Here is a 22,802-nt window from a genome sequence, read left to right on the forward strand (position 1 = left end):
ACAATCAATTTCACATGCTGTTGCGCAAATGGAATAGACAATAGATGGAAATTATTGGCAATTATCAAGACACCCTCAATAAAGGAGTGGTTCTGCAGGTGGGGACCACAGACCACATCTCAGTACCAATGCTTTCTGGCTGATGTTTTGGTCACTTTTGAATGTTGGTTGTGCTTTCACACTCATGGTAGCATGAGACGGACTCTACAACCCACAGAAGTTGCTAAGGTAGTGCAGTTCATCCAGGATGGCACATCAATGCGAGCTGTGGCAAGAAGGTTTGCTGTGTCTGTCAGCGTAGTGTCCAAAGGCTGGAGGCGCTACCAGGAGACAGGCCAGTACACCAGGAGACGTGGAGGGGGCCGTAGGAGGGCAACAACCCAGCAACAGGACTGCTACCTCCGCCTTTGTGCAAGGAGGAACAGGAGGAGCACTGCAAGAGCCCTGCAAAATGACCTCCAGCAGGCCACAAATATGCATGTGTCTGCACAAATGGTTAGAAACCGACTCCATGAGGGTGGTATGAGAGCCCGATGTCCACAGATGGGGGTTGTGTTCACAGCCCAACACAGTGCAGGACGCTTGGCATTTGCCACAGAACACCAGGATTGGCAAAGTCGCCACTGGCGCCCTGTGCTCTTCACAGATGAAAGCAGGTTCACACTGAGCACATGTGACAGACGTGACAGAGTCTGGAGACGCCGTGGAGAGCGATCTGCTGCCTGCAACATCTTCCAGCATGACCGGTTTGGCAGTGGGTCAGTAATGGTGTGGGGTGGCATTTCTTTGGAGGGCTGCACAGCCCTCCATGTGCTCGCCAGAGGTAGCCTGACTGCCATTAGGTACCGAGATGAGATCCTCAGACCCCTTGTGAGACCATATGCTGGTGCGGTTGGCCCTGGGTTCCTCCTAATGGAGGACAATGCCAGACCTCATGTGGCTGGAGTGTGTCAGCAGTTCCTGCAAGATGAAGGCATTGAAGCTATGGAATGGCCCGCCCGTTCCCCAGACCTGAATCCGATTAAGCACATCTGGGACATCATGTCTCGCTCCATCCACCAACGTCACGTTGCACCACAGACTGTCCAGGAGTTGGCGGATGCTTTAGTCCAGGTCTGGGAGGAGATCTCACAGGAGACCATCCGCAACCTCCTCAGGAGCATGCCCAGGCGTTGTAGGGAGGTCATACAGGCACGTGGAGGCCACACACAATACTCAGCCTCATCAGGAGCATGCCCAGGCGTTGTGGGGAGGTCATACAGGCACGTGGAGGCCACACACAATACTCAGCCTCATCAGGAGCATGCCCAGGCGTTGTGGGGAGGTCATACAGGCACGTGGAGGCCACACACACAATACTCAGCCTCATCAGGAGCATGCCCAGGCGTTGTAGGGAGGTCATACAGGCACGTGGAGGCCACACACACAATACTCAGCCTCATCAGGAGCATGCCCAGGCGTTGTAGGGAGGTCATACAGGCACGTGGAGGCCACACACAATACTCAGCCTCATCAGGAGCATGCCCAGGCGTTGTAGGGAGGTCATACAGGCACGTGGAGGCCACACACACAATACTGAACCTCATCAGGAGCATGCCCAGGCGTTGTAGGGAGGTCATACAGGCACGTGGAAGCCACACACAATACTCAGCCTCATCAGGAGCATGCCCAGGCGTTGTAGGGAGGTCATACAGGCACGTGGAGGCCACACACAATACTCAGCCTCATCAGGAGCATGCCCAGGCGTTGTAGGGAGGTCATACAGGCACGTGGAGGCCACACACACAATACTCAGCCTCATCAGGAGCATGCCCAGGCATTGTAGGGAGGTCATACAGGCACGTGGAGGCCGCACACAATACTCAGCCTCATCAGGAGCATGCCCAGGTGTTGTAGGGAGGTCATACAGGCACGTGGAGGCCACACACAATACTCAGCCTCATCAGGAGCATGCCCAGGCGTTGTAGGGAGGTCATACAGGCACGTGGAGGCCACACACAATACTCAGCCTCATCAGGAGCATGCCCAGGCGTTGTAGGGAGGTCATACAGGCACGTGGAGGCCACACACAATACTCAGCCTCATCAGGAGCATGCCCAGGCGTTGTAGGGAGGTCATACAGGCACGTGGAGGCCACACACAATACTGAGCCTCATTTTGACTTGTTTTAAGGACATTAAGTTGGATCAGCCTGTAGTGTGTTTTTCCACTTTAATTTTGGGGATGACTCCAAATCCAGACCTCCATTCGTTAATAAATTTGATTTCCATTGATTTTTGTGTGACTTTGTTGTCAGCACATTCAACTTTGTACAGAACAAAGTATTCAATGAGAATATTTCATTCATTCAGATCTAGGATGTGTTATTTCAGTGTTCCCTTTATTGTTTTGAGCAGTGTATATAATATATATATATATATACAGTTGTGTTCAAAAGTTTACATACCCTGGCAGAATGTTTCCATATATATATATATATATATATATATATATATATATATATATATATATATATATATATATATATATATATATATATATATTACCAGCAGTGTTCTCCAGTGACCCCGGACATTCCTGTAATAATTAGTCACTTCTGTGTTGTACATTATGGTGGCTGTCGGGGGCGCTCTTTTACGCCTCTCCCCGCGGAGCTCTGCCCACTCTTCACAATGTCGGTGCTGCGGACAGGAGTGTGGACACATGGGAAGAGTCATATTCTGGTAAAACTGAACAATCAGCGATGAGGGGATTTATTTACATTCCACAAAGCGATAATATAAATGCAGGTTTTATTAATCAGGAAAAAAAAATAATTTTGCCCAAATCCATAAAATCTATAACAGTGTAAAAAACTCCTGTCTGATCTAAAAACATGAGCAATTCCATTAAAAAACACTAAAAAGCCAGAAGAGGCGACTAGACAGCAGTGTATGAGGATCTGGAGCAGCGCCATCTAGTGGTGGCAGTGCTGAACTGTCTACATCGGAGGGGACTGTGTGAGGACCGCGCTCCGGTAACTCTGATCTCCTCACCTCAGCCCTGACCCGTCTAGAGGGGGAGAGGATGCGGCGCGATCCTCCATCAAACACCTCCGACCTAGACGCCTCCCTCAGCAGCCACAACAGCAGGACCCGACTTCCTGGTATCAAGTTTCCAATGGAGGAAGAGGCCCCGCCCCTTCCTGGGACATCATCTGGTCACATGGTCATGACGTCAGCAGAGGTCCTTTCACCCACTTGGATTTAGTCTCTACCCGGTGGTTATATGGGAGCAGGTGTAAGAGGAGGGTGTACAGGTGAGGAGGGTGTACAGTGAGGGGTGTACAGTGCGGGGTGTACAGGTGAGGAGGGTGTACAGTGCGGGGTGTACAGGTGAGGAGGGTGTACAGTGCGGGATGTACAGGTGAGGAGGGTGTACAGTGCGGGATGTACAGGTGAGGAGGGTGTACAGTGCGGGGTGTACAGGCGAGGGGGATGTGGGGTGTACAGGTGAGGAGGGTGTACAGTGCAGTGTGGGGTGTACAGTGTGGGGTATACAGGTGAGGGGGATGTGGGGTGTACAGGTGAGAGGGATGTGGGGTGTATAGTGCGGGGTGTACAGTGTAGGGTGTACAGGTGAAGAGGGATGTGGGGTGTACAGTGTAGGGTGTACAGGTGAGGGGGGATGTGGGGTGTACAGGTGAGGGGGAATGTGGGGTGTACAGGTGATGGGGATGTGGGGTGTACAGTGTGGGTTGTACAGGTGAGGGGGATGTGGGGTGTACAGGTGAGGGGGATGTGGGGTGTATAGTGCGGGGTGTACAGTGTAAGGTGTACAGGTGAAGAGGGATGTCGGGTGTACCGGTGAGGGGGATGTGGGGTGTACAGTGTAGGGTGTACAGGTGAGGGGGGATGTGGGGTGTACAGGTGAGGGGGAATGTGGGGTGTACAGGTGATGGGGATGTGGGGTGTACAGTGTGGGTTGTACAGGTGAGGGGGATGTGGGGTGTACAGGTGAGGGGGATGTGGTGTGTACAGGTGAGGGGGGATGTGGTGTGTACAGGTGAGGGGGGATGTGGGGTGTACAGGTGAGGGGGGATGTGGGGTGTACAGTGTGGGGTGTACAGGTGAGGGGGATGTGGGGTGTACAGGTGAGGGGGGATGTGGGGTGTACAGTGTGGGTGTACAGGTGAGGGGGATGTGGGGTGTACAGTGTAGGGTGTACAAGTGAGGGGGATGTGGGGTGTACAGGTGAGGGGGGATGTGGGGTGTACAGGTGAGGGGGGATGTGGGGTGTACAGGTGAGGGGGTGTGGGGTGTACAGGTGAAGAGGGATGTGGGGTGTACAGTGTGGGGTGTACAGGTGAGGGGGGATGTGGGGTGTACAGGTGAGGGGGGATGTGGGGTGTACAGGTGAGGGGGGATGTGGGGTGTACAGGTGAGGGGGGATGTGGGGTGTACAGGTGAAGAGGGATGTAGGGTGTACAGGTGAGGGGGGATGGGGGGTGTACAGGTGAGGGGGGTGTACAGTGTAGGGTGTACAGGTGAAGATGGATGTGGGGTGTACAGTGTAGGGTGTACAGCTGAGGGGGGATGTGGGGTGTACAGGTGAAGGGGGTGTACAGTGTGGGGTGTACAGGTGAGGGGGGATGTGTGGGGTGTACAGGTGAGGGGGGATGTGTGGGGTGTACAGGTGAAGAGGGATGTGGGGTGTAGGGTGTACAGGTGAGGGGGGATGTGGGGTGTACAGGTGAGGGGGGTGTACAGTGTAGGGTGTACAGGTGAAGATGGATGTGGGGTGTACAGGTGAGGGGGGTGTACAGGTGAGGGGGGTGTACAGGTGAGGGGGGTGTACAGTGTGGGGTGTACAGGTGAGGGGGGTGTACAGGTGAGGGGGGATGTGTGGGGTGTACAGGTGAGGGGGGAATGTGTGGGGTGTACAGGTGAGGGGGGAATGTGTGGGGTGTACAGGTGAGGGGGGATGTGTGGGGTGTACAGGTGAGGGGGGATGTGTGGGGTGTACAGGTGAGGGGGGATGTGTGGGGTGTACAGGTGAGGGGGGATGTGTGGGGTGTACAGGTGAGGGGGAATGTGTGGGGTGTACAGGTGAGGGGGAATGTGTGGGGTGTACAGGTGAGGGGGAATGTGTGGGGTGTACAGGTGAGGGGGAATGTGTGGGGTGTACAGGTGAGGGGGAATGTGTGGGGTGTACAGGTGAGGGGGAATGTGTGGGGTGTACAGGTGAGGGGGAATGTGTGGGGTGTACAGGTGAGGGGGAATGTGTGGGGTGTACAGGTGAGGGGGAATGTGTGGGGTGTACAGGTGAGGGGGGATGTGAGGGGGGATGTGTGGGGTGTACAGGTGAGGGGGGATGTGTGGGGTGTACAGGTGAGGGGGGATGTGTGGGGTGTACAGGTGAGGGGGGATGTGTGGGGTGTACGGGGTGTACAGTGTGGGGTGTACAGGTGAGGGGGCGTGGGGTGTACAGTGTGGGGTGTACAGGTGAGGGGGGATGTGGGATGTACAGGTGAGGGGGGTGTACAGTGTGGGGTGTACAGGTGAGGGGGGTGTACAGGTGAGGGGGGATGTGGGGTGTACAGTGTGTGGTGTACAGGTGAGGGGGAATGTGTGGTGTACAGGTGAGGGGGATGTGGGGTGGACAGTGTGGGGTGTACAGGTGAGGGGGGATGTGTGGGGTGTACAGGTGAGGGGGGATGTGTGGGGTGTACAGTGTGGGGTGTACAGGTGAGGGGGGATGTGTGGGGTGTACAGGTGAGGGGGGATGTGTGGAGTGTACAGTGTGTGGTGTACAGGTGAGGGGGATGTGGGGTGTACAGGTGAGGGGGCGTGGGGTGTACAGTGTGGGGTGTACAGGTGAGGGGGGCGTGGGGTGTACATGTGAGGGGGGCGTGGGGTGTACAGGTGAGGGGGATGTGGGGTGTACAGGTGAGGGGGGCGTGGGGTGTACAGTGTGGGGTGTACAGGTGAGGGGGGCGTGGGGTGTGCAGGTGAGGGGGGATGTGGGGTGCACAGTGTGGGGTGTACAGTTCAGGGGGGATTTGGGGTGTGCTGGTTATGGGGGGGGACACTGGATTATTTCTGTATTTCCGCTGTGGCTGACCAGTCACGTACGATTATCTCATCACATGATTACAGTGGATTTGTTGCCTTTGCTCCTTGTGTTTAACCACTTCATGACTTTAGTATTTCCCCCATCTGTACATTATTATATCATCATGGACGAGCCCTTTAATCTGGAGACCAGTGCGGCGATCTGCTTTTTGTCGGCAGGAGATCACCCTCCATAAATGTCCACCAACGTGGGCATTACATGGCTAGCGCTCCATTATCGGGTTGGGCATGTAACACCCGTATGTGCCCGGTCTGTAAGGGAGCACCCGCACTACATTGCTCATGTCTGATGCCAGTGTTGCTGATGGATCGGGTTGACTTGCTCATTGCTCTCATTTTTAACTTTGATATGAGAACAACAACAAAAAAAAAGGACATTTTTAAGATGGGATGAGGGTGTGCAATAACCAGACTGCAGCTCCTGGTGTAATGGGAAACCTCATGTACGATCTTACAGTAGTGTGTGTATTGTGTCTTTTCAGAGCCGCTGCCGCCATGTCCGGATCCGACCTCCTTCATTTTCACTTTAAGCAGCAAGGAGACGACGTCTTACAGAAGATGAATGTCCTCCGGGAGCAGAACCTGTTTTGTGATGTGTCCGTGTACATTAACGACGCCGAGTTCCACGGCCACAAGGTTGTGTTTGCCGCTTGCTCTACCTTCATGAGGGACCAGTTTCTGCTGAACCAGTCCAGGCAGGTGCGGATCACCATATTACAGAACGCAGAAGTCGGACAAAAATTACTTCTCTCCTGTTACACCGGAGTCCTGGAGGTTAGGAAAAAAGAGCTTCTGAAGTATCTAACCGCAGCCAGTTACTTGCAAATGGTTCACATTGTGGAGAGGTGCACAGAAGCTCTGTCCTGTTACCTACAGAGCGAGACAACCTGCGACAACGATGAAATGATGCAAACGGCTAAAAGCCCCCAATGTCCTACTGAGATGGACATCGCGAAAGGTCAGGATAAGGACCTCGAGATCATTGAGCTGTCGGAAGACAGCCAGCTAAACTTGGACTACCAGGTAAAGAAGGAGGAGACCCATCAGGAGGAGCTGCACAGTCTGGATGAAGAGAAGAATGATCTGTCTGCTGTGGAAATCGACTACAAAGACAATGACATCTGTGTCTTCAGGATGGGCTCCATGTCTGACCATGAGAACAATGTGGACAGCGAGCAATTCTCTCAGCCCTGCACATCCTCTAAATCGAATCTGTACTTTTCGGACACGCAGCACGCCATGATTAACTCCACAGTGGAAAACCGCATGAGTGATTTACCCCCAGGTCACTTCCAGAACTTTCAAGAAGGAGGGAATCCATCTTCTGGTATCATTCAAGGGCTTCAGAGTCCTGTGGAGGGGGTCTGTACTTGGCGGCATCAATGCCCCAAGTGCCCGCGCGGGTTTCTACACCTGGAAAATTATCTGCGCCACTTAAAGATGCATAAACTGTTCTTGTGCTTGCAGTGCGGAAAGACGTTCACCCAGAAGAAGAACTTGAACAGACACATCCGGGGACACATGGGAATTAGGCCCTTTCAGTGCTCCGTGTGTCTGAAAACTTTTACAGCTAAGACTACCTTGCAGGACCACCTCAATATCCATAGCGGGGACCGTCCCTACAAGTGTCATTGCTGTGACATGGATTTTAAGCACAAGTCAGCGCTGAAAAAACATCTCAGCTCAGTTCATGCAAAAAGTGGAGAAAAGCCAGGCCTGGATACTATCACAAAGATCACTATAGATTACGATTAATCTTCCATGAAGGGGATTTATCACTTCTTAGTGGTTTGTATGGGGTCAAAATGTTATTATATGAGATGGAAATAACTGCTTCAAGGTCCCTAAATATCTAAAATATCTGCTGAACCGTTTGCATACCTCCCATAGACATTAATGGGAATTATGGTAACGGCAGAGGAAAGTGAGCTACACTGTTGGCGTAACTCTTGTCATTTCCGTAACTTGCACTAATTTCTATGGGAGTTGCACAAAGGGTGCATGCAGATGTTTTCTTAACCCAGTCTCTGGTTTGAAGTCTCCTTTCAATTTTTTGGCATTTTCAGACACAACCGATGAACAAAAAAGATTTTTTGGTCCAGGTGCCATCCGAGAAAACACCGGATCACACACTAAATGTTATTCTATGGGGCCGTGGATATGTCTGAATTTTTCCTCTGATAGTCTGTCCAAGGAAAAGAATCACAGTATACTCCATTTGCATTTGATATTTGGGTCGCGCTCGACCACCAAGTTAGTGAATCCGTGGAAAAAAATCGTTCTGCACTTTGACATCTGCGTACAGTCTGATTTTCACATACTGCCAGAATGGAGAAGATGGAGAAATTATAATTTTTTTTTTTCTCCATCTTTTCCTCATCTGAGAAAACCGGATCACACTCTGATTAAACTCTGATCAGGGTGTAATTAACGTAATCAGCCTGATTCTCTCGGATGAGAGATTATACATCGGTGTGACCCCGGCCTTACACTAAGGACTTCACCCTTTGCAATCCAAAGGGTGACACTTACTCAGAGCATAACAAAAAAAAAAAGCACAATTTGGTTATTCTGACCAATGATGAGCTCTCTAAAATAACGAGCTACAATCAGTTGACATCCTTACTACATTTGGAATAACTTATCTGCCGTGTTCAGGCTATTGGTGCAGAGCAATAAACCAAGTTAACAGAAAAGGATTGATATGGAAGAACGGAGGCAGAAAGACTTATCTTGTACTGTTCTCTTCCTAATTTTTTTAACATGCGGATAACCAGGAAATAGGAAAAACTTCTGTATTTAAAAATCATTATATTCCTCCGCTCCTGTGGTTAGATCCACAGTCCTGATTCTGATTTTTGTACATTTTATGATAGTGTAATGTGATCCAGCTTTGCAGACATGATGCTTATTTTCCTCTAATTATATAGCTCGAGAGACTAAAATATAATATATTGTGGTGTTGGGTGATGACGTTTTTTAGAAAATCTTACTAATTCACTGATAACATTTGTTTCTGAATTTCTGGATTAAAAGGGGCTCTTCCTGTATTATAAAATGTGAAAAAGAAGCAATCTGCTCACCTGTGCACGGCAAAATCTCCAGTAATAACAGTCCAAGCAATAGCTGGCACTCACATCTTCTTAAAAGAATTGCTTTATTGATCCAGTAGTATAAAAGGCACAAAAAATGGTTGAACACAACTGCACAAAAATTAAAAAGGCAGAAAAGAAATATCCACTGTGTTCCCAGGCAACATGTTTCAGACCTTCATGGTCCTTTGTCAAGACTGACTATGCAGGTCTGAAACATGTTGCCTGGGAGAGCAGCGGATATTTCTTTTTTGCCTTTTTGATTTTTTTGCTGTTGTGTTCAACCGTTTTTTGTGTGTTTTTATATCAACTGGATCAATAAAGCAATTTTTTGTTCTTTTCATTTCTCCATCTCCGTCTTCCCTTGTGTATGTCTGGTTATTGTGTTACTACACACTTTGGCTTCCCACCTCCCTGGGTTGGAAATGGGACAGATAAGGGCTGCTATAGGAGAATAGCAAGGCATGTGACCCTGGCATCTTCATCATCAGAAGTAATCCAAGTGACCGAGACTAGGGTGCCCCCTAGCTTGAGTGTTAGGGAAGGAGCCCCTTTTCTCTGGGATATCTTGCAACAGTGCCGTGATAAAAAGTTGGGGGGTTCATTTTTTTTTTTTTCTGATTTGATGGGATTTTGTCAGAAGTGTGAAAATGTGTCTGAAAACCCCTTGCTTTGAAAGGGTTAAATTACACATTTTATTTTTTCATTTTTACTATGTATATGTAAAAAAAATCATAAAATTATTTAGTTCTGATAGTCACACATGGCAGATTTGCTGCAGAAATGCCTGCAACTAGAAAATCGTATCCAATACACGTATTGTAATAGAGCCATTTCCGTGGCAAGCGCGCGGATATCTGCAAGTCCTATTCAGATATATGAGGCTGACGCAAACATACATGGTAAATCTGCAGATATAAGATTCCTATAGACTGTGTATAGTAATACAAGATATGGCCATTTATCTACTAAATGAGAAAAAGGTGGGGATCACTTACATTATTTTATGCTTTACTTTCTGCACGCATATGAATGTAAGGGATTGTCTCATCCATTTTGGGATGCTGCCCTGGGTCAATCAGCTTAATGACAGGTACTGCGCCAGGTAGAGGGGTTGTCCGATCACACCATAATGATAACTTTAGGATAGGTCATCAATATGAGATCGGTGGGGGTCTAACACCTGGCGACCCTCAAGCTCTTGAAGCAGACAGATACAGGACGGAGATACAGAGCACAGCTCCGTACAGTGTGTAGCGCCCATGACCGGGTACTGCAGAACAGTTCCTATTCTTTTGAATAAAACATTTTCTGTAGTACCTAGCAGCGCCTGCTACACATTGACTAAAGCTGCACATGTGCTCACATCTGGCTGCCACTGGAACAGATAACATGATTGGTGGAGCTGCCTGGTTTCAGACACCCGTCAAACTCATATCGAGTACCTATCTTAAAGATAAGTCATCACTGTGATGTGACCAGATATCACTTTTAATTTTGCCAAGGGAAGCCACAGACAAGCAGGTATTTGCCTATAGTGGGTGCTGTATGGCAGCTATTCAGATGAATGTCTTTTTTTGTAATCATTGGACGTCTCGACACCACCGTTCGAATCAATAGCGGGGCAGATGTGCAGTACTCAGCCGCGGCCACCTTACATTTGACGGAGCCGTGCCGTGCAGCGCTTCCTGTCAACACTGCGAACAGCCGATTGCACAGATTAGATATTGATGGCCTATCCTAAGTATAGGAAATGAATGTAAAAGTCCCGGACGACCCCTTTAACTATTCCTTGTGGACTGCACTGCATAGGGCTTTCTTGCAGATCTTGTCGACTCTTTCTAGCGACAACCAGCAGAACCGTGAAACTACATGCAAAAAATACTCTTGCAAAAGTGTCTACGACTGAACATCAGCTGCAGACGTGTGAATACGGCCGTTCCTGCAGCATGTCTGTACATTTAGGCAAGCATCGTTTCCAAATGTCCAATTTACCTGCTGTGCAGCTGTATGTATATCTAAAGTATGACATATAAGGATGGACATACTCCTATGGGATCCCAATTCACATTTTCTCATAAATACTGGCGAGATGTAGTAATCCTCTATCCAGGGTTTTTATTTTGCATGTTCAGAGTGGGGCAAAATGTATAAAATGTTTTTTTTTAAAGGTCTGTAAATAATGGATACATAAGTGTTTATAGAAATGTGCAGTCTTTATCTAATAAGGAAATGTAACTTATATTTGTAATTCTGTATGATCTATTATGACTTCAAATTGTGTCAATGGACTCTGTTTTGTTTGACAGCAAAATAACATATTTGGCATCTATCCTACGTCTTTGTCATCATTTAGCTAAATTGTTTGTCCACATCCATTCCTTAAAGACGACCTGTCACTTGCTAAAAAAAAGTTATATACTTCGTAATAAAAAAAATCCCTGAGCTCCCCTGATTCTGACTCTGTTTTGCGCTGCGTCGCTCCATTGCAGAGATATTCACATTTGTTTCTTCTTGAGTGCAGTATGTGAAATCTCTGCTTATAGACCAATTGTGCGTTCCTTCAATGCATTTTTTCCTGGGAACGTGCTCTTTTACCCCTTCCTCCAGCTTGGCAGATCAGCTGCCGATCTGTGGTTGGCAACGGCTGGGAGGAAAGGGTGAAAGCAGAAACCCCTAGAGAAACACCCTGTTGGACTGCAAAGCAGAGATTTCACATACTGTGCTCCAAATAAAACAAATGTGAATTTCTCTTCAATGGAGCGACGTAGCGCAGAAAGAAAAAGAGTGGCAGAATCAGGGGAGCTCAGGGATTTTTACAAGGTATTTAACTCCTCTTTTTAGCAAGTGACAGGTCCTTTTTAAATGGGTTACCCCACAATCGTAAGTTACCACCTTTCCGTAGGATAGGCAGTAAGTTCCTTAATGCCGGCGCTTCCACTGATCATTAGTACAGAGGTCCTGGGTCCCTATTTTGGAAAGTAGCAACAGCCAGGCATGCTCACTACCTCTCCACTCTCTCATGTCCATAGGACCAATGGAGATGGTGAAGTATAGTGCTTGACTATCTTCATACAAGACACCGTTGTCAGCAGTTTATTTCCCGGGGAGAACAAACGATTGGACACATGGAAAATTCTTTCCCCTGACATCTGCTGTCATGAATCAGGACACCCTGATGCGTGCATAAACACATTGTTTTCATGGGGGGGAATTTAAAAAAATGTATGGAAACACGAAGAAAACCTTGAAAGGGTTTGTCAGTAGAATAAACCTCTTCAAAAGGAACATGTTGGCACGTTTATGTATCCCTTTTTGACATAAATTTGGGCTAAAATAACAGTATATTTAATATATTTCATCAGAGAAGTTAATGTCCATGTGGAGCCAGGGCGGTGGTGTCGGGAAGCCAAACCTCCGACTCCTCAATTTCCATGACACCAACTCCGACTCCACGACTCCGACTCCCTCATACACGCCTCATGTTTAAGTGATAAATTTACGGTAGGACATATTTTTCTCAGCTAAAAGTCCAGACCCTTAGATCCGGAATAGGACAGACATTTATAGGACATTTCATAACTTTCCCAAATTCTTATGAAAAAATATTCCTCACAAACTGCATTGAACTACTGTACCTTTTGCAGACTTGCAAAAGTGACTGCACATAAGTAGCATATAGACCAATAATAGTTAATGGCACAATTTACATAAGCGATTTTGGACAAGAAATGTGCATCTGTGTGGCAAAAAAAAAAAGTCACAGCATGCACGATAAAACCATTTCCTAAAGGCTCACTGACACAAGCGTATAAATCGGAAGAGTGCAATCTATTAAAAAATCAGATTGCACTCGGACCAGTGTTGCTGTGAGGCAGTGTACGTCTACGTCTCATGACTTCATGAGAAAACAAATGCAGCATGCTGTGAGAATCGGATCACATGCTCTCACCCATACAAGCCTATGGGTGTGTGTGAAACATCGAACTGCACTCGGATGTCACCTGAGTGCAGTGCGTTTATCGCGGACACCGGCAATGGAGGAATTACTTTCTCCATCCCCTCTGCAGCTGTGCTGTGATTCTCTGATGCGAGAGGATTGAAGCACAGAGCAGTGACAGTCAGATCACGCTCGCTGCAGAGCTGGAGCCGAAAGTCATATTGCATCCGATGCTATTCGCTAGTGTGACTCCAGCCTAAGGATGAGCCTATGATAAGCTGAATTGTGCTAAAAAACATACAGCCGGTGCATGAACGACACACAGACTGCAGCGACTTTGCTGATCTTTTTCACAGTCATATCAATCTAGTTTTGCCTCTGCAGCATCAGAGGACCGCATTGGCACGAAAGCTGGTTGCATCTTGTGATCCGTCCAGCTTCAGAGCATTACTTGCAAGCTCGGCTTGCAAGTAATGCTCTGAAGCTTGACGGATTGGATTGCTAGATCCAGCCAGATTCAGTGCCAATTTGGTCCACTGATGCTGCAGAGGTAAAACTGCCTCTGCTTACAGCGTTGGAGAGCAGACAGTTCGGATCCTTTATTCCAATGGTGGCGTTGCCTATAAATTGAAAGAGCTTGCAAGTGAGCTCTCCTAGCCTAGGAAACCAGCCACCTCTGATAGACTGCAAAGGTGGTCGGTAATGTGCAGTAAACAATAGAATTGAAAATCCTAAAAAATAAAGGTACTAATTAGGCTTTGGAAAGTGAGATTATTTGGATATGCCCAGTCATCTAGACGCACCTACTCCACATAAACCGCAGCCACTTATAATGACTTGCTAAGTAATCACCCTATAACTGACCTCAGGTAGTCACCTCTTGGATTGGATGCCAGCAGTATGTTTCAGCCACATGTCATTGCCTCTGTCTAAAGCCCTGAAAAATGGGATTCAGGCAGATGCGCTGATGGGGCCACTGACTTTAATGAGCAGGAAGAGTTACTTTGTGCTCCGTCTGACCTACTTTTCAGCAGTGTTCATCTTTTTGAGGTGGGCACATAAGCACAGTCAACAGCGTTTTTGTGCCTGTCTCAAAAAGGCAGACACTGCCGAAGATGAGGTTGGATAAAGCACAAAGTCAACTCTGTCTGCTTCATTAAAGTCAATGTCTTTGTCAGCAAATACACCTGAACCTCGTTTTTCAGGGCTACCGACAGAAGCCCCAATGGAGTCGCTGACGATTCGATAAGACGCAATGGTAACCCGACCTTAGACACAGTGCACATTGCATCTGAGCTTTTTTTGGCGATATACATCAGGAACATTTTTACTGTATGAGATTTGCTACAGGTGATGGAAGTATCCTGTGCTGCTGGATAAATGACAAGTCATGATAGGATATGGAATGATGGTTTAATATCAACGCGTTTCAGAGTCACTCCGACTCCTTCTTCAGGACAACCATAAATTAAACTTTTTTTCATTTTTGTTCGTCCTGGAGAAGGAGTCGGAGTGACTCTGAAAAGCGTTGATATTAAACCATCATTCCATATCCTATCATGACTTGTCATTTATCCAGCAGCGCAGGATACTTCCATCGTCTGTGGCAAATCTCATACACTATTTGCTGGAAGCTGCTGCAGCAGCTGGAATCTCTGCATTTCTAGTGGTTGTGCCTTACACTGCCCCACACAGTGAGCATAACTACCTACTGATCTTCCTTTACTTCTTGGATAAGATTCTATTGTGCTTTTGCAATTTTTTTTTTATCCAGGAACATTTTTACAAAATAGTCCTCTGGTGGAAGGCTCCAATGTATGTCATTTTATAGCCATATATGGCCCATACAATACAATATGTCACACGATATACATTTTTTGTAGTGACCCTCTGTATGGGAAAGTGAATTCCTATAGTTGAAAAGTATTCTGATTAGTGATAAGCGAATCTCCAGATATCCGTTTTGAGCAGATTCACTTTAAATCAGTGAGTAGACTTGATTTGGTCTGAAACTAAAGTGCCCCAAAATGAATTTTGTTATGCTCTAAAATCTCACCAAACCCCAAAGTATAAAAAACGGAGGAGGAGGATAGGGGAAAAAGACCTGTCCTGCCACCGTAACTCCTCACACGGTCCTTTGGCGCTGACTAGGTCTCACACGGTCACGTGGGTAGCTAAGCTCATTGATGTCAAGGACGAGTTTGTCACCCCTTGCGGTTGTTGCAGACCACTTGCATGGAGTCCTAGTCAATGCTGGAAGATCCTGAGACTTGGAGGAGAGCTGTGGGGGTAGGACAAGGTGAGTACAATCATTTATTAACCCTTTCCCGACCCTCCAAAGAATCCATCAAAATGTGGCTGACTGATCACGATTTTGCTGGATTTGTGCAAATTTAATTCCAAAACTGGAAATTTTCGGGAAATCGGTAGCGAATTTGATTCCTTCATCTCCATTTCTGATACCTCACCGGCACCAGGCACATCAGCATGGGCTCTTTTGATCATTGGATTAATGGAGCCCTTATAAGCACGGCCGCACAGTTGACACTTATGACCCTTTTTTAAATGCCAACTCTACGGCCACATTCACACATTCAGTATTTGGTCAGTATTTCACATCAGTATTTGTAAGCCAAAACCAGCAGTGGGTGAAAATACAGAAGTGGTGACGTGTTTCTATTTTACTTTTCCTCTGATTGTTCCACTCCTGGTTTTGGCTTACAAATACCGATGTAAAATACTGACCAAATACTGAGCGTGTGAATGTGACCTAAGGCTCCGCTGCTGTAGATACTGAAAGTAATTTTGATGACTTTGACCAAACTTGCAATTCTCCAGCATTATTTGGGAAACTCTGGAGAAATAAATGAGACCTCCCGGGGGTGTGGGAACATCTCTTGGGCGGTGGGCAAAACACGGCTAATGAAAGGTGGCCCGGATATAGGGAAAAAAATGTGGAGAGGCAAACTTTTCTTAACTTTTGGTCTCCTATTCTACTAAGTGTTAACAACCTTCAGGCTGCATAGCAATTCTATGTCTGAGGCTTCGGAGCTCACTGACTAAGTATATTGGACTCCCCAGCATTGCAAGTGCTGAGGAAGCAGCAAAAGCGCCGAACATGTGACTAAAGGCTCCACATTCACACAAACATGGACTACAATTCCCCGGCTGCCTTTTCCTTTACCGACAATTAGTGTTTATTTACTTTGTTACTCTTTGACAACTGTCAATAAAGTTTATTGAACACTCGGCGGATGTTTACAGTGCGGCGCCTTCTCCTGTCACGTGTGGCGGCGCGTGTCGTCACTTCCGGCGCGGATCCGTTCATGGCCTGGATCCGGGAGGTGAGGAACCTGAGTGGGGGGTGTAGAATAATGAGGGAGGGGGCTGCAGAGGCGGCGGCAGAGAGGCAGTGCCGCGGGGCTGCCGACCATAGTGAGAAGCGGCGACTCTCAGGGCTAGCGCGCTTTACGGCTGTCACGACGTCTGCTCTGTCTATAGTTAGCAATTAGGCAGCTGCTAATATCTGCGTGCAGGGAGAAGGGAAGTCAGGAGGGATCGCAGAGAAGCCGCTCTGCCCGATCTTATATTATACAGGATTGTGGATGTGTCCTCTATATAGAGAGCACAGTATAGAGGATTGTGTGTATGTGTCCTCAGTATATAGAGAGCGCAGTATAGGGGATTGTGGATATGTGTCCTCTGTATATAGAGAGCGCAGTATAGGGGATTGTGGATATGTGTCCTCTATATATAGAGAGCGCAGTATAGGGGATTGTGGATATTTGTCCTCTGTATATAGAGAGCGCAGTATAGGGGATTGTGTGTATGTGTCCTCAGTATATAGAGAGCGCAGTATAGAGGATTGTGGATATGTGTCCTCTGTATATAGAGAGCGCAGTATAGGGGATTGTGGATATGTGTCCTCTATATAGAGAGCGCAGTATAGGGGATTGTGGATATTTGTCCTCTGTATATAGAGAGCGCAGTATAGGGGATTGTGTATATGTGTCCTCTGTATATGGAGAGCGCAGTATAGGGGATTGTGTATATGTGTCCTCAGTATATAGAGAGCGCAGTATAGAGGATTGTGTATATGTGTCCTCTGTATATAGAGAGCGCAGTATAGGGGATTGTGGATATGTGTCCTCTGTATATAGAGAGCGCAGTATAGAGGATTGTGGATATGTGTCCTCTGTATATAGAGAGCGCAGTATAGAAGATTGTGGATATGTGTCCTCTGTATATAGAGAGCGCAGTATAGGGGATTGTGGATATGTGTCCTCTGTATATAGAGAGCGCAGTATAGAGGATTGTGGATATGTGTCCTCTGTATATAGAGAGCGCAGTATAGAGGATTGTGGATATGTGTCCTCTGTATATAGAGAGCGCAGTATAGAGGATTGTGGATATGTGTCCTCTGTATATAGAGCATTGTGTATATGTGTCCTCTGTTTATAGAGAGCGCAGTATAGAGGATTGTGTATATGTGTCCTCTATATAGAGAGCGCAGTATAGAGGATTGTGTATATGTGTCCTCTGTATATAGAGAGCGCAGTATAGAGGATTGTGGATATGTGTCCTCTGTATATAGAGAGCGCAGTATAGAGCATTGTGTATATGTGTCCTCTGTATATAGAGCATTGTGTATATGTGTCCTCTGTATATAGAGCATTGTGTATATGTGTCCTCTGTATATAGAGAGTGCAGTATAGGGAATTGTGTATATGTGTCCTCTGTATATATAGAGAGCGCAGTATAGGGGATTGTGGATATGTGTCCTCTGTATATAGAGAGCGCAGTATAGGGAATATTGTGTATGTGTCCTCTGTATATAGAGAGCGCAGTATAGGGGATTTTGTATATGTGTCCTCTGTATATAGAGAGCGCAGTATAGAGGATTTTGTATATGTGTCCTCTGTATATAGAGAGCGCAGTATAGAGGATTTTGTATATGTGTCCTCTGTATATAGAGAGCGCAGTATAGAGGATTTTGTATATGTGTCCTCTGTATATAGAGAGCGCAGTATAGGGGATTTTGTATATGTGTCCTCTGTATATAGAGAGCGCAGTATAGGGGATTTTGTATATGTGTCCTCTGTATATAGAGAGCGCAGTATAGGGGATTTTGTATATGTGTCCTCTGTATATAGAGAGCGCAGTATAGAGGATTGTGTATATGTGTCCTCTGTACAGGGGTGCACGCGTGCTGGGTTGTGCACGCTTCTTCTTGTGCAAAGTGGCTTCGGAGATAAGTGGCAGTTATTTCAGAGGCAGTTAGTCAGGACAGGAGTCAGGTAACCAACACTTTGACCACTTACTCTCTTTTAACTATGTTTCTGTTAGCTCTCACTTTTTCCTCTATAATCCTCCACTTTCTATTAACCCTTCAAATCCCTACACCTAGTAAGGAACTTTTCATCTCTCCCTCCATCCTCCCTACTCATCTCACCTCCTCCTCCGAATTATTCCTCAACATTCAATCCTGGATCTCCAAACACAGACAGCCACCTCATGCTCTCTCTTGCTCCCACCTGCTAACACTTTCTCTGCTCCTCCTCACTGCTGGAGATATCTCTCCAAATCCTGGTCCTCCTCGCCATATCCCCACAGTTACTTCTACCTCCTATCCACGACCTTCCACAAACTGTCGCATCCCTTCTAACCTCATACCCATCCAACTAATCCCCACTCCCTTAGTTGCTCTAACAGGAGCTCTATGGAACGCTCACTCTGTCTGCAACAAACTTTCCTTCATCCACGATCTTTTCATTACACACAAGCTTTCCTTCCTCGCCATCACTGAAACCTGGCTCACCCCCTCTGACACAGCCTCCCCAGCTGCACTTTCATATGGCGGATTACACCTTTCCCACACCCCCCGCCCCAACGGCAAACATGGCGGAGGCGTAGGTTTTCTCCTATCAGAACACTGCGCTTTCACCCAAATCCCACTGCCACCCTCCGTTACACTCCCCTCTTTTGAGGTGCACTGTGTGCGCATCTATTCCCCCTCCAACCTCCAACTGGCCGTCGTTTACCGACCCCCAGGGCAAGCCACCACCTTCTTAGACCACTTCACCACCTGGCTGCTTCACTTCCTCTCCACTGACATCCCCACTATCATAATGGGTGACTTCAACATCCCCATTAACACTTCCCACTCGTCTGTCTCTAAGTTCCTATCTCTCACTTCCTCCTTCGGACTCACTCAATGGTCTTCCACACCCACACACAAAGATGGCCACACACTGGACCTCATCTTCACCCGCCTCTGTTCCCTATCTAACCTCTCTAACTCACCACTCCCTCTCTCTGACCATAACCTCCTCACATTCTCTACCCTCTCCTCTCCAGGTGCACAATCCCCACTCCACAAACTTACACACCCTCGCAGAAATCTCAAACACCTTGACCTACACTCACTCTCTGAATCCCTTCTCCCTCTTACAGACCTAAATTTCTTACACGATGCAGACGTTGCTGCTGCTTCATATAACACCACAATAGCTGCAGCTCTAGACTCGATCGCCCCTCTCACACACACCACATCTCGCACATTCAACAGGCAACCCTGGCACACTAAACTTACTAAAGAACTGCGCCGGGCTTCCAGGGTTGCGGAGCGGAGATGGAAAAGGTCTCACTCCATTGAGCACTTCATCGCATTCAAGCAATCCCTCACTAATTTCAAGTCTGCACTCACTACAGCAAAACAAACCTACTTCTCATCTCTCATATCCTCCCTATCTCACAACCCTAAACAGTTATTCAACACTTTCAACTCTCTCCTTCGTCCCCCAGCACCTCCTCCCTCTTCTCTCATCTCAGCCGACGACTTTGCCTCATTCTTCAAACAGAAGATTGACACCATCAGACAAAACTTTTGCCTAAAGTCCACACAACCCCTCCTCATATCTACTCAACCCTCCTCCTCCAAACCCCACTTCTCCACCATTACAGAAGGTCAAATCTCCTCTTTACTCTCCAAATCACACCTCACCACCTGCGAACTTGACCCAATCCCATCCCACCTCATCACTAACCTTACCACAGTCTTCATCCCAACCCTAACCCACCTCTTCAATCTGTCACTAACAACCGGTGTCTTCCCCTCATGTTTCAAACATGCCGCAATCACACCCATCCTCAAAAAGCCCTCCCTTGACCCCTCCTCTCTGACTAGCTACCGCCCCATATCACTTCTCCCCTATGCCTCAAAACTACTAGAACAACATGTCCACCTTGAACTGTCCTCCCACCTCTCCTCCTGCTCCCTCTTCGACCGCCTGCAATCTGGCTTCCGACCGCATCACTCGACTGAAACTGCCCTGACCAAAGTCACCAACGACCTACTAAATGCCAAATCCAAGCAACACTACTCCATCCTCCTCCTTCTGGACCTGTCATCTGCCTTTGACACAGTGGACCATTCCCTCTTACTCCAGATTCTCTCATCTCTTGGCATCACGGACTTGGCTCTATCTTGGATCTCCTCATACTTAACAGACAGGACATTCAGCGTCTCCCACTCACGCACCACCTCCTCATCTCGCCCCCTATCTGTCGGTGTCGCCCAAGGTTCAGTTCTAGGACCTCTGCTCTTCTCCATCTACACCTTTGGCCTTGGACAGCTCATAGAGTCTCACGGTTTTCAGTATCACCTCTATGCTGACGACACACAGATCTACCTCTCTGGACCCGATATCTCCTCCCTACTAACCAAAATCCCACAATGTCTGTCCGCCATCTCATCCTTCTTCTCTGACAGATTTCTAAAACTCAACATGAATAAAACAGAGTTCATCATCTTTCCACCCTCTCATTCACATCCCCCATCTGACCTATCCATCAACGTCAATGGCTGTTCACTCTCCCCAGTCCCACAAGCTCGCTGCCTTGGGGTAACCCTGGACTCTGATCTCTCCTTCAAGCCACATATCCAAGCCCTTTCCACTTCCTGCCGACTCCAACTCAAAAACATCTCCCGCATCCGTGCATTCCTCAGCAAAGACTCTGCAAAAACACTAGTGCATGCCCTCATCATATCCCGCCTCGACTACTGCAACCTCCTGCTCTGTGGCCTCCCTTCCAACACTCTTGCGCCTCTCCAATCTATCCTAAACTCTGCTGCTCGACTAATCCACCTGTCCCCCCGCTATTCCCCGGCCTCTCCTCTCTGTCAATCTCTTCACTGGCTCCCCATTGCCCAGAGAATTCAGTTCAAAACTCTAACCATGGCATACAAAGCCATCCACAGCCTGTCTCCTCCATACATCTGTGACCTAGTCTCCCGGTACATACCTGCACGCAACCTCCGATCCTCACAATATCTCCTTCTCTCCTTCCCTCTTATCTCCTCCTCCCACAATCGTATACAAGATTTCTCCCGTGCATCCCCCCTACTCTGGAACTCTCTACCCCAACACATCAGACTCTCGCCGACCGTGGAAACCTTCAAAAGAAACCTGAAGACCCACCTCTTCCGACAAGCTTACAACCTGCAGTAACCACTGCTCCACCACACCGCTGCACGACCAGCTCTACCCTCACCTACTGTATCCTCACCCATCCCCTGTAGACTGTGAGCCCTCGCGGGCAGGGTCCTCGCTCCTCCTGTACAAGTCGCTGACTCGTTTTGTTAAGATTATGTATATCCCTATCACATGTAAAGCGCCATGGAATAAATGGCGCTATAATAATAAATAATAATAATATAGAGAGTGCAGTATAGGGAATTGTGTATATGTGTACTCTGTATATAGAGAGCGCAGTATAGAGGATTGTGTATATGTGTCCTGTATATAGAGAGCGCAGTATAGGGGATTGTGTATATGTGTCCTCTGTATGTAGAGAGCGCAGTATAGAGGATTGTGGATATGTGTCCTCTGTATATAGAGAGCGCAGTATAGAGGATTGTGTATATGTGTCCTCTGTATATAGAGAGCGCAGTATAGGGGATTGTGTATATGTGTCCTCTGTATATAGAGAGCGCAGTATAGGGGATTGTGTATATGTGTCCTCTGTATGTAGAGAGCGCAGTATAGAGGATTGTGGATATGTGTCCTCTGTATGTAGAGAGCGCAGTATAGAGGATTGTGGATATGTGTCCTCTGTATATAGAGAGCGCAGTATAGAGGATTGTGGATATGTGTCCTCTGTATATAGAGAGCGCAGTATAGAGGATTGTGGATATGTGTCCTCTGTATATAGAGAGCGCAGTATAGAGGATTGTGGATATGTGTCCTCTGTATATAGAGAGCGCAGTATAGGGGATTGTGTATATGTGTCCTCTGTATATAGAGAGCGCAGTATAGGGGATTGTGTATATATGTTCTCTGTATATAGAGAGCGCAGTATAGGGGATTGTGGATGTGTCCTCTGTATATAGAGAGCGCAGTATAGGGGATTGTGGATGTGTGTCCTCTGTATATAGAGAGTGCAGTATAGAGGATTGTGGATATGTGTCCTCTATATAGAGAGCGCAGTATAGAGGATTGTGTATATGTGTCCTTTGTATATAGAGAGCGCAGTATAGAGGATTGTGTCATCTGTATATAGAGAGCGCAGTATACAGGATTGTGGATGTGTCCTCTGTATATAGAGAGCGCAGTATAGAGGATTGTGTATATGTGTCCTTTGTATATAGAGAGCGCA

General features: G+C 47.4%; 2 protein-coding genes across 4 annotated transcripts in view; both read left to right on the plus strand.

Annotated features, from left to right (window-relative positions):
• Positions 1-3,165: 3,165 nt before the first annotated feature.
• Positions 3,166-9,325, plus strand: ZBTB6 (zinc finger and BTB domain containing 6). 3 transcript variants are annotated; one of them, XM_073639745.1, is made up of 2 exons: positions 3,166-3,298; positions 6,596-9,325. In XM_073639745.1, exon 2 carries the CDS (start codon positions 6,609-6,611, stop codon positions 7,866-7,868), a length of 1,260 nt encoding a protein of 419 aa, XP_073495846.1. In that variant the 5' UTR covers positions 3,166-3,298; positions 6,596-6,608; the 3' UTR covers positions 7,869-9,325. The 3 variants fall into 3 exon arrangements, with proteins under 3 accessions (XP_073495846.1, XP_073495847.1, XP_073495845.1); XM_073639746.1 differs by having other exon boundaries at positions 3,204-3,225; XM_073639744.1 differs by lacking the exon at positions 3,166-3,298 and adding an exon at positions 3,396-3,436.
• A 7,040-nt stretch (positions 9,326-16,365) lies between these two features.
• RABGAP1 (RAB GTPase activating protein 1) overlaps positions 16,366-22,802 on the plus strand; it is a 129,547-nt gene continuing 123,110 nt past the window's right edge. Inside the window, exon 1 of the mRNA XM_073639747.1 lies at positions 16,366-16,489. The gene's annotated coding sequence lies outside the window, so the exon portion shown is untranslated. The remainder of the gene's footprint in view (positions 16,490-22,802) is intronic.

This window comes from Phyllobates terribilis, unplaced genomic scaffold, assembly GCF_046119375.1.
Source record: "Phyllobates terribilis strain yellow unplaced genomic scaffold, ASM4611937v1 Scaffold_7__3_contigs__length_470593459, whole genome shotgun sequence".
Taxonomy (NCBI): Eukaryota; Metazoa; Chordata; class Amphibia; order Anura; family Dendrobatidae; genus Phyllobates; species Phyllobates terribilis.